Source organism: Bubalus kerabau, chromosome 15 (genome assembly GCF_029407905.1).
Source record: "Bubalus kerabau isolate K-KA32 ecotype Philippines breed swamp buffalo chromosome 15, PCC_UOA_SB_1v2, whole genome shotgun sequence".
Taxonomy (NCBI): Eukaryota; Metazoa; Chordata; class Mammalia; order Artiodactyla; family Bovidae; genus Bubalus; species Bubalus kerabau.
Window position 1 is genome coordinate 62,476,363 of NC_073638.1, and position 13,088 is coordinate 62,489,450.

The 13,088-nt window shown below is 38.4% G+C and overlaps 1 protein-coding gene across 1 annotated transcript in view; it reads right to left on the bottom strand.

The window, feature by feature from the left end:
* Positions 1-13,088, bottom strand: part of DCDC1 (doublecortin domain containing 1) — a 477,869-nt gene that overhangs the window by 182,912 nt on the left and 281,869 nt on the right. The window contains exon 17 of the mRNA XM_055549196.1: positions 909-969. Coding sequence (XP_055405171.1) covers positions 909-969 — 61 coding nt within the window. The remainder of the gene's footprint in view (positions 1-908; positions 970-13,088) is intronic.

Sequence of the window (13,088 nt, forward strand, 5' to 3'; positions counted from 1 at the left end):
CCACCTGCAATTCAGGAGACCCTGGTTCAATTCCTCGGTCAGGAAGATTCGCTGGAGAAGGAATAGGCTACCCATGCCAGTACTCTTGGGCTTCCCTGGTGGCTCAGCTGATAAAGAATCTGCCTGTACTGAGGGAGACCTGGGTTCAATCCCTGGGTTGGGAAGATCCCCTGGAGAAGGGAATGACTACCCATTTCAGTGTTCTGGCCTGGAGAATTCCATGGACTTTAGTCCACGGGGTCACAAAGAGTCAAACATGACTGAGCAACTTTCACTTTCACTTCATGATGAATATACTTAATGCTACTGCTTGTTCTATATACCACTTGCTAACAGTATGGATCCTAAAATTTCTCATCACAAGGAAAAGTTTTTTTTTCTTTTATTTTTTATCTGTATGAGATGATGGATGTTTACTAAACTTATTGCAGTAATCATTTCATGATGTACATAAGTCAAATCAGTATGCTCTATACCTTAAACTTACACAGTGCTGTATGTCTGGAGTTAGCTATGGGGTAATCATATTCCAGTATATAATTGAACAAATTAATGCATTGTATACCTTGAACTTACACAATGTTATACATCAATTATAAGTCAATTTAAAAAAGTAATACATGTATTTTAAAAATAGAAGGAAATTGATGCCCCCAAATTCTAGGTTGTATCACAGCCATGAATTGAAGAAGATTATATTTGGCTTTGGAAAACTTGTTTTAAGTCAAGAAAAACTTCAGAGGAAAGTGTCAAGTCAAACTGAGTTAAATTTTAAATTTCTAGAAACTGAGTGAAATCATTTGTTCAAAAAAAGCATTTCTTGCTCTTAATAACTAACAGTGCATTTTATAAGAATATAAAAAAAAAGAAAAAAAAATTGGAATAAAGCTTTGGTGTATAGTCCTTACCTTAGAATAAATACAACCATCAGTTCCAAACACCCACTTCTGAGAATCATCTCCTTTATGTCTGTAATGAAAATGCAATTTAGAGATTGATAACTTTTCTCCACATTAACACGTCTGTAGGTCTCAAGCAGAAGTATCATTTCCACAGTCTGGCAGAAGGACTGGGCACATGGTGAGGATTTTCCCATGCTACTACCATCACTGCTACCTCAGCAGTTAAGCCTTTCCTAAGACACCTAATTGCTTTAGTACCCAAAGTTCTGTGGGGGTGCGCAAATGAGTGTGTATGTGTGTGTGCACGTGTGTGTATAACCAATGGCAACCGTGATTAAGGGTCTAGAGAATAAATAGAGTCAATAAGAATATTATAGAAATTTCCATCCCCAAAAATGATCCTCTGTGAGACAGAAAGAAGGGGGCTTAATTAAATAAAAGGATTCAGAGGATGAGAAGAAAAAAAGATACTGTGGAAAATGAGGAACCTCAGGCACCTATTTCTCAAACAATTAGGAAATTTTATTAAGGAACATCAGATTTTCTTAGCTAAGTCTGAGTAAGAAAGAAAAACTAAGATGTGATGAAGCTAATCATGCCCAAATTAACTCATCACATATTCATTAATATTTAGAAACCTTACAGAGATAGGACAAATGAATTAAATTAAGTGTAATGGGATGTTAAACAAGACTTTTCCTACTGCCTCAGAGTTTTGACAGAAGCATCAATGGTTGAGAATAAGAGGTGTCAGGTAATGCTCTGTTCTAAAGCAAGGAACTATATGATCTGGGCGGAGCACGTAAAGGTACGTAATGGTTCAGCACACATTAGCCTTTCACCTACACCCACATTATATAAGAAAACGTGAAAAATTTCTGGGCATGTTGGGATGGGTGCTTATTAATAATGTAGGTCTCCAGGCCCCTATCCTCAGAGATTTTGATTCTTAAGGTCTGGACTCCCAGAAATATACATTACTAGGTATCACAAATGAGTCCAATCACAAGAATTCTGGGGAATTTGGATGTGTGTGGTTTATGGACCAGACTTTGGAAAACATTGAATTAGAGTGATGACAGCCAAGGAAAGAAAGGACCACGTACTTGAAGTATTATAAAAGAAGAACTGATTTGGTGGTTAAATAAATGGGGTATGGGTTAGAAAGAGTAGGCAAGGTTAAGCCTTAAATGTCAAATTTAGGTAAAGAAGAACAAGACAGTATTAAAAGAAAATGAAATTAGAATATGAGAGGAAAGCAGAGATGTGAGGAATATGAAGGGTTCTGATAATTAAAGACTGGTAACAGAAATAAATGAAGCTGGCTAGAACTAATGTGAGGGCTGCTACTGGGAATTGTGAAGAATACAGCAAACTGGAGGGTATATGTGCCATCCAGAGGGGGAATAATGGTATCATGAGAGGATGAAAGTTCAGTGTTGCCCATTCTGATTTTTTCAATAAAGGCCAGTAATTTTTTGCATGAAATCTCCCTATTTCTATAAGCTAATGCTGTTGCTGCTGCTGCTAAGTCGCTTCAGTCGTGTCCAACTCTGTGTGACCCCATAGACGGCAGCCCACCAGGCTCCCCCGTCCCTGGGATTCTCCAGGCAAGAACACTGGAGTGGGTTGCCATTTCCTTCTCCAACTCATGAAAATGAAAAGTGAAAGTGAAGTCACTCAGCCGTGTCCAACTCTTAGTGACCCCATGGACTGCAGCCCACCGGGTTCCTCCATCCATGGGGTTTTCTAGGCAAGAGTACTGGAGTGGGGTGCCATTGCCTTCTCCCTATAAGCAAATAACTAATTACAAATACTATTATAATGTGCAAATCAAACAAAATCCATAGGTCCCCAGTTTTTACTGCCCATAATCTAACCTCTGTGTGTAAATGGATGTGCGTATATGTGTCTGTATCTATGTGTTCATATTGCTTTAAGTTTATGAATTTAACAGTACAGGCCAGATCGTATAATCCATGTTCTTTAAAAACTGAAGCGAAATCCACATTAAATGATGGTGTTTAAAAAAAAAGATCTTTGATTCAATTGGTTTGTCTAATTGATGCCCCAAATATCTTTTAGAAAGAAGCATTTTTTTATTTTTTGGTTTATGATTTTTATGGTTTTGAGATCAATTGATAATGACATCGTTGGTTTGTCTTTCATCCTCTCAAGGTCTCATACACATCACAGACAGTTATTAAAAGACAAACAAGTGCAAGCACTTACTATATTGAATAAGAATAAGATGAGTGGCACCAAATGAGACATAACTGAACTAATGAGGCATGATATGTTTATAATATTCTTTGTGAGTTGTCAGGTTGCTATCTTAAGTGCTAGTTCTATTATTTTTAGCATATAAAAGGCAATGTCTTAATTCATAGCTTTGCTAAAATCACATGGTATCAATACTACTTAGGAGAAGAGGAAAAATTTTTATCACTAATAGTTGCTGCCACATGAGGATATTTATTGTTATATAATGAAATATGGTTGTATTTTTAAAGAAATAAAACACAAGCATTTCAGATACTCTGGAAAAGATAAACGTATCCAGAGGTGAGTGAGTTCTAAAAATCCTGGTCCTTACAAAATATAGCCTGACAATAGATTTTGTTTCTCAAAGGCAAGCTGCATCAATACAAAGGCAAAAATCCTCATCTGTATAGAGGGCCTCCTTTTTCTCCTGCCCATCCTAAACTCCTCCTTCTCTTCCTTGATCTCTTTCCTTCCTTTCTAAATTAAACCAAATCTTTTCTTGTAAATACAGATGTTTCAAGTTAAACTTACAACAGTTATGTTTTGTTTTTAATTATCATCTTTTTCCATTCCCAAGTTCTCTTCTCTATAGGCAATAAGGACATTGAGTTTAAGCTTTAATCCCACCCAATTCCACCATAATCCTGGCCAGAGTAGGAAGTCATCTCAGGGCCCTAAAACCAGATCAGCACCAGCTTCAGTACGCAGTGAGTCCAGGGAGAGCCCTGGGCATGAAGAGCATGCTCATCAAGCTGCATATAACCTTTCCACAAGCTGCCATTTTTACCTTGACCATGGATCACACTGACTGGTCTTCCTTCACCATTTCCTTCTAAAATAACCGCTTAGCCATTCCCTACTCATCATTTTATCTTTTGGGTTTTTCCTTAGGTTTTGTTTTTTTTTTTCTCTTTTTGTAATTACTAAAAACAACTTTAGTGGGAAATAACTGAAAGTATTATAAAACATTATACAACTGACAGGCACATATTTAAAGCAAAAAATTTGCTAAGTTTTGAAACATGTGTACACATTTTAAAGTATCACAACCACCAAGACAATGAAGATATATCCAGAGCTCTCACCCCCAAAAAACCACCCCCAAAGTTTCTGTGTTCTCTTTTGTAATCATGCCCTCCTGTCCCTTCCTACCTTCCTATCTCCAGGCAAACACTGATCTTCCTAGATTAGTTGTTGTTGTTCAGTAGCTCAGTTATGTCTGACTCTGCAACCCCACAGACTGCAGCACGCCAGACTTCCCTGTCCTTCACCAACTCCCAGAGCTTGCTCAAACTCATGTTCATTGAGTCAGTGATGCCATGCAACCATCTCATCATCCAACATCCCCTTCTCCTCCTGCCTTCAATCTTTCCCAGCATCAGGGTCTTTACTAATGAGTCGGCTGTTCACATCAGGTGGCCAAAGTATTGGAGCTTCAGCTTCAGCATCAGTCCTTTCAGGACTGAATTTTCAGGACTGATTTCCTTTAGGATTGACTGGTTTGACCTCTTTGCAGTCCAAGGGACTCCTAGGAGTCTTCTCTAACACCACAGTTAAAAAGCATCAATTCTTCAGCCTCAGTCTTCTTTATGGTCCAACCCTCACATCCATACATGGCTACTGGAAAAACCATAGCTTTGACTAGACGGACCTTTGTTGGCAAAGTAACATCTCTGCTTTTTAATATACTGTCTAGGTTTGTCATAGCTTTTCTTCTGAGGAACAAGTGTCTTTTAATTTCATGGCTACAGTCACCATCTGCATCTAGATTAGTTAGGACTCTCTAAAATTTTATGCAAAGGCAATCAAACAATACATACCCTTAATGGGTTTGTTTCTTCTCCTCAATATAATTGTTTTGAGATTCATCCATACTGTTGTGTGAATCAAGAATTAGTTCCTTGAAGGCAATGGCACCCCACTCCAGTACTCTTGCTTAGAAAATCCCATAGATGGAGGAGCCTGTTAGGCTGCAATCCATGGGGTCGCTAAGAGTCGGACACGACTGAGCGACTTCACTTTCACTTTTCACTTTCATGCATTGGAGAAGGAAATGGCAGCCCACTCCAGTGTTCTTGCCTGGAGAATCCCAGGGACGGGGGAGCCTGGTGGGCTGCCGTCTATGGGGTCGCACAGAGTCGGACATGACTGAAGTGACTTGGCATAGCATAGCATACACTATAATTTATCTGTTCACCTATGGATGGACATTTTGGTTGTTTCCAGTTTTTACTTTTGACTTTAGAAATAAAGCTGCTATAAACATTTATGTACAAGTCTTCATAAGGACTTTCATATTCCTTGAATAATCGAGGAGAGGCTGGGCAATAAACTACAGGTATGTATATACCTACCTGTATATAAATATAAATACACACACATATGTGTGTGTGTTTGTGTGTACGTATATGTATGTATTTGTTGTTGTTCAGTTGCTAAGTCATGTCTGACTCCTTGTGACCCCCTGGACTGCAGCATACCAGGCCTCCCTGTCCCTCACCATCTCCTGGAGTTTGCCCAAGTTCACATTCGTTGAATCGGTGATGCCATCCTACCATCTCATCCTCTGCTGCCCTCTTCTCCTTTTGCCTTCAATGTTTCCCAGCATCAGGGTTTTTTCCAATGCTCAGCTCAGTATTGGAGCTTCAGCTTTAACATCAGTCCTTTCGGTGAGTATTCAGGGTTGATTTCCTTTAGGATTGATTGGTTTGATCTCCTTGCTGCCCTAGGGACTCACAAGAGTTTTCTCTATCACCACAGTTTGAAAGCATCAATTATTTGATGCTCAGCCTTCTTTTGGAGAAGGAAATGGCAACCGACTCCAGTATTCTTGCCTGGAAAATCCCAGGGATGGGGGAGCCTGGTGGACTGCTGTCTATGGGGTCGCACAGAGTCAGACACGACTGAAGCGACTTAGCAGCAGCAGCCTTCTTTGTGGTCCAACTCTTACATCCATACATAACTGCTGGAAAGACCATAGCTTTGAATATACAGACCTTGGTCAGCAAAGTGATGTCTCTACTTTTTAATACGCTGTCTAGGTTTGTCATAGCTTTTCTTCCAAGAAGCAATGTCTTCTAATTTTATGGCTGCAGTCACCATCCGCAGTGGTTTTGTAAATATACATAATATACATATATGTGTATATTTTAAGAGAGTATCAATTATTTTCCAAAGTTTTGAAGCATTTATATTTCTACCAACTATGTAGAAACCATGTACTAACTATGAGGGTTCAGTTGTTCCACATTCTCACCAGCATTCAATATGGTCACATTTTAAACACTGGACTCTACTACATATGTGGTGTTACTTAATTTTAGTTGTATTTTATATTCCCCTAATATTTAGCATCAAGGCTGTATATTGTCACCCTGCTTATTTAACTTACATGGAGAGTACATCATGAGGAACGCTGGGCTGGATGAAGCACAAACTGGAATCAAGATTGCCAGGAAAAATATCAATAACCTCAGACATGCAGATGACACCACCCTTATGGCAGAAAGTGAATAGGAAATTTTGATGAAAGTAAAAGAGGAGAGTGAAAAAATTGGCTTAAAACTCAACATTCAGAAAACTAAGATCATGGCATCTGGTCCCATCAATTCATGGCAAATAGATGGGGAAACAGTGGAAACAGTGACAGACTTTATTTGGGGGGCTCCAAAATCAATGTAGATGGTGACTGCAACCATGAAATTAAAAGATGTTTTCTCCTTGGAAGAAAAATTATGACCAATTAAATGGCATTTTATAAAGCAGAGACATTACTTTGCCAACAAAGGTCCATCTAGTAAAAGCTATTGTTTTTCCAATGGTCATGTATGGATGTGAGAATTGGACCATAAAGAAAGCTGAGCGCCGAAGGACTGATGCTTTTGACCTGTGGTGTTGGAGGAGACTCTTGAGAGAACCTTGGACTGCAAAGAGATCCAACCAGTTCATCCTAAAGGAAATTAGTCCTAAATATTCATGGGAAGGACTGATGCTGAAGCTGAAACGCCAAAACCTTGGCCACTTGATGCAAAGTACTGACTCATTGGAAAAGACCCTGATGCTGGGAAAGATTGAAGGCAGAAGGAGATGGGGATGACAGAGGATGAGGTGGTTGGATGGCATCACCGACTCAATGGACATGAGTTTGAGTAAACCCGGGAGTTGGTGATGGACAGGGAGGCCTGGCGTGCTGCAGTCCATGGCGTCGCAGAGTCAGACATGACTGAGCAACTGAACTGAACTGACTGAATGATTAGCATCTATTCATATGCCAACTGTATATCTTTCTTGTTACAGTATTTGTCCAAATCATTTACCTGCCGATTTTTTCTTGAGTTGTGTGTATTTTGCAAATATCTATTATTTGAAGATATTTCTCCTTGTGTGTCACTTGTCTTGTCATTCTCTTAACAATGCCTTTCAAAGAGCAGAAAGTCTTAATTTTAATGAAGTCCAATTTATCGATTTATATTTTTGTGGATCATGTTTTTGACATCATATGTAAGAAAGTTTGGCTAATACAAGATCACAAATATTTTCTCCTTTGCTTTTGTCTAAAATATTGTTTTATTTTTTACATTTAAGTCTATAATCCATTTTGAGCTAACTACTGTTTATTGTATTACATATGGATCAGTTTTTTTTATATATTGATATCCAATTGTTCCATCACCATTAGTCAAAAAAAAGAAAATCCTTTTTCCACTGAATTTCTCTTGCAATTTTGTCAAAAGTCAATTGGCCGTATATGTATGGATCTATTTCTGGATGTTCTATCCTGTTCTATTGATCCAATTGTCTACTTTGGTGCCAATAGCATGCCGTTTTTCATTACTGCTATTTTATTTTTGTGTGTTTTTTTTCATTACTTTTATTTTACAGTAAGTCTTGAGATCAGGTAATTTTGTTCTTTTTAAAGTTGTTTTGCCTATTCTAGATCTTTTGCAATTTTATATGGATTTTAAAATTACCTTGATACCTTTTATAAAGAAACTTTCTGGGATTTCTATTGAGATTGCATTAAATCTATAGGTCAATCTGAAGAGAATGGACATCATAACCATACAGAGTCTTTCAATCCATGGATACAGTATATCCCTGCATCTATTTAGGTCTTCTTTACTCTTACTCAGCAATGTTTTGTAGCTTTCGGTACACAAGTCTTGTATATATTTTATCTGATTCATATTGAAGCATGTCATACTTTTGATGTTATTATAATTGGCATTTTAAAATTTTAACTTCTAAAGTTGCTTGTTGTTAGTGTACAGGAATACAAATAACATATATATATGTATATACATATATAAGCAATATATTATGTGTATACATATATATATATATATATATATATATTGATCTCAAGCCCTCAACTTGCTAAACTCATTTATTAGTTGTAGAAATTGTCTGCAGTTTTCAAAGGATTTTCTACATAGATAATCATACCATTTGAAATTAAAGTCAGAAAATATGGGAATACCAGACCACCTGACCTGCCTCTTGAGAAACCTGTATAAACGTCAGGAAGCAACAGTTAGAACTGGACATGGAACAACAGACTGGTTCCTAACAGGAAAAGGAGTACGTCAAGGCTGTATATTGTCACCCTGCTTATTTAACTTATATGCAGAGTACATCATGAGAAACACTGGGCTGGAGGAAGCACAAGCTGGAATCAAGATTGCCGGGAGAAATATCAATAACCTCAGATATGCAGATGACACCACCCTTATGGCAGAAAGTGAAGAAGAACTGAAGAGCCTCTTGATAAAAGTCAAAGTGGAGAGTGAAAAAGTTGGCTTAAAGCTCAACATTCAGAAAACGAAGATCATGGCATCTGGTCCCATCACTTCATGGGAAATAGATGGGGAAACACTGTCAGACTTTATTTTTCTGGGCTCCAAAATCACTGCAGATGGTGACTGCAGCCATGAATTTAAAAGACGCTTACTCCTTGGAAGGAAAGTTATGACCAACCTAGATAGCATATTGAAAAGCAGAGACATTACTTTGCCAACAAAGGTCCGCCTAGTCAAGGCAATGGTTTTTCCTGTGGTCATGTATGGATGTGAGAGTTGGATTATAAAGAAAGCTGAGCGCCGAAGAATTGATGCTTTTCAACTGTGGTGTTGGAAAAATCTCTTGAGAGTCCCTTGGACTGCAAGGAGATCTGACAGTCCATCCTAAAGGAGATCAGTCCTGGGTGTTCATTGGAGGGACTGATGTTGAAGCTGAAACTCCAATACTTTGGCCACCTGATGCAGAGAGCTGACTCATTTGAAAAGACCCTGATGCTGGGAAAGACTGAGGGCAGGAGGAGAAGGGGACGACAGAGGATGAGGTGGTTGGATGGCATCACCGACACGATGGACATGGGTTTGGGTGGACTCCAGGAGCTGGTGATGGACAGCAAGGCCTGGCATGCTGTGGTTCATGGGGTCACAAAGAGTCGGACACGACTGAGTGACTGAACTGAACTGAACTTACTTCTTCAATTCATATCTAGATGTCTTTTATTTCTTGTCCCTTTCTTATTATACTGGCTATAGTTTTCTATGCAATGCTGAATAGGTGAGAGTAGATAATATTGCCTTGTTTTGACTTTAGGAGGAAGCACTAGTCTTTCATCATTAAATATGTCAGTTGTATGTTTTTTTTGTAGATGCCCTTTGTCATATTGACAAAGTTCCCTTCTATTCAGTTTTATGAATAGAAAACTTTCTATTAGGAAGGGATTCTGACCTTTGTTAAAAGCTTTTCCTATATCAATTTGATGTTTGTGATTTTTTTTCCTTTTCAGTCTGCCAATTGAGTGATTTACATTGATTTGATTTTCAACTTCATTCTCCTGGGATAAACACTGCTTGGTCATGATATATTGTCTTTTTTATTGTATTCAACTTGTTAAAATGTTAAGAGTTTTGCATTTATGTTCACAAGGGATATTGGTCTATGATTCTCTTTTCCTATAATGTCTGTCTGATTTCTGCTTTCAGAATAATATTGGCCTCTTAGAATTAGCTAGGAAGTATTCCCTCCTCTATTTTCTATGTAAGGAAATGGAGACTTGACATTATTTGAAAGAACTCCCAAGTGAAGCTAGGGAAATCATCTGAATCTGAGGTTCTCTTTGTGGGAAAGTTTTTAACTAAAAATTTAATTTCTTTAAGAGCTCCAGGACTATTCAGCTTACCTATTTCTTCTTGAGTAGACATTGGCAATTTGTGCCCTTGAAGAAATTGGTCTTTAATCATCTCAGTTCCCTGGTGGCTTAGAGGGTAAAGTGTCCGCCTGCAATGTGGGAGATCCGGGTTCAATCCCTGAGTTGGGAAGATCCCCTGGAGAAGGAAATGGCAACCCACTCCAGTACTCTTGCCTGGAAAATCCCATGGACGGAGGAGCCTGGGAGGCTACAGTCCATGGGGTCACAAAGAGTCAGACACGACTGAGTGACTTCACTTTCTTTTTTTTTGTTCAAAATATTCCATTATCTCTTTAATAACTGTGATATCACCTCTCTCATTCCTGATATTGGTAATTTGTGTCCTATTCCTTAATTTCCTGAGCAGTCTGGCTAGAGGTTTATCAGTTTCTTTGATCTTTGGGAAAAAAAAAAAAACAGTTTTTGATTTTGTTGATTTTTCTCTTTTTTTCCTATTTTCTATTTCACTGATTTCTACTCTAACTTTTATTATTTTCTGTCTTCTGATTACTTCGAGTTCGATTTGCTCTTCTTACTCTAGCTTCTCCAAATGGGAGCTGAGGTCACTGATTTGCTATCTTTCTTCTTAGCTCAGTTGGTAAAGAATCCGCCTGTAATGCAGGAGACCCTGGTTTGATTCCTGGGTTGGGAAGATCTGCTGGAGAAGGGATAGGCTACACACTCCAGTATTCTTGGGCTTTCCTTGTGGCCCAGATGGAAGAGAATCTGCCTGAAATGCAGAAGACCTGGGTTCGATCCCTGGGATGGGAAGATCCCCTGGAAAAGGGAAATACTACCCACTCCAGTATTCTGGCCTGGAGAATTCCATGGACATTTTAGTCCATGGGTCACAAAGAGTTGGACACAACTGAGCAACTTTCACTTTTACTTCTTTCCTTATATAGGTATTTACAGAAATTTCCATCTAAGAACTTCTTGGGCAGCATCCCACAGTTTTTAATATGTGTATTTTCATTTTCATTCAGTTCAAAAATACTTGCTAATTTCCATTTTGATTTCTTCTTTGATTCTTGGGTCATTTAGAAATGTGTTACTTATGTCTAGATACTTGAGGGTTTTCCAGAAAGGTATCTGCTATTTTTTTTTTAAGTATGGTTGATTTACAGTGTTACATTAACTTCTGATGTACAGCAAAGTGATTCAGTTATACATACACATATACTTTTTTTTATGTTCTTTTCTATTATGGTTTATCACAGGATATTAAAAAAAGTGGTGCACTGGGACGACCCAGAGGGATGGTGTGGGGAGGGAGGAGGTAGGGAGGGTTCAGGATGGGGAGCACATGTATACCTGTGGCGGATTCATTTTGATGTTTGGCAAAACTAATACAGTGTTTCAGGTTTAAAAATAAAATTAAATTTAAAAAAAAGTCAAAAAATAAATAAATAAATAAATAAAGTTCCCTGTGCTATATACAGTATGACCTTGTTGTGAAATCTATCTGATTTCTAGTGTAATTCTATTATGGCCAGAGAATCTTTTTTTTTTTAAACTTTACATAATTGTATTAGTTTTGCCAAATATCAAAATGAATCCGCCACAGGTATACATGTGTTCCCCATCCTGAACCCTCCTCCCTCCTCCCTCCCCATTCCATCCCTCTGGGTCGTCCCAGTGCACCAGCCCCAAGCATCCAGTATCGTGCATCGAACCTGGACTGGCAACTCGTTTCATACATGATAGCTTACATGTTTCAATGCCATTCTCCCAAATCTTCCCACCCTCTCCCTCTCGCACAGAGTCCGTAAGACTGTTCTATACATCAGTGTCTCTTTTGCTGTCTCGTACACAGGGTTATTGTTACCATCTTTCTAAATTCCATATATAATGCGTTAGTATACTGTATTGGTGTTTTTCCTTCTGGCTTACTTCACTCTGTATAATAGCCTCCAGTTTCATCCACCTCATTAGAACTGATTCAAATGTATTCTTTTTAATGGCTGAGTAATACTCCATTGTGTATATGTACCACTGCTTTCTTATCCATTCATCTGCTGATGGACATCTAGGTTGCTTCCATGTCCTGGCTATGATAAACAGTGCTGCGATGAACATTGGGGTACATGTGTCTATTTCCCTTCTGGTTTCCTCAGTGTGTATGCCCAGCAGTGGGATTGCTGGATCATAAGGCAGGTCTATTTCCAGTTTTTTAAGGAATCTCCACACTGTTCTCCATAGTGGCTATACTAGTTTGCATTCCCACCAACAGTGTAAGAGGGTTCCCTTTTCTCCACACCCTCTCCAACATTTATTATTTGTGGACTCTTGGATTGCAGCCATTCTGACTGGTGTGAAATGGTACCTCATAGTGGTTTTGATTTGCATTTCTCTGATAATGAGTGATGTTGAGCATCTTTTCATGTGTTTGTTAGCCATCTGGATGTCTTCTTTGGAGAAATGTCTATTTAGTTCTTTGGCCCATTTTTTGATTGGGTCATTTAATTTTCTGGAGTTGAGCTGTAGGAGTTGCTTGTATATTTTTGAGATTAGTTGTTTGTCAGTTGCTTCATTTGCTATTATTTTCTCCCATTCTGAAGGCTGTCTTGTCACCTTGCTAATAGTTTCCTTTGATGTGCAGAAGCTTTTAAGGTTAATTAGGTCCCATTTGTTTATTTTTGCTTTTATTTCCAATATTCTGGGAGGTGGGTCATAGAGGATCCTGCTGTGATGTATGTCAGAGAGTGTTTTGCCTATGT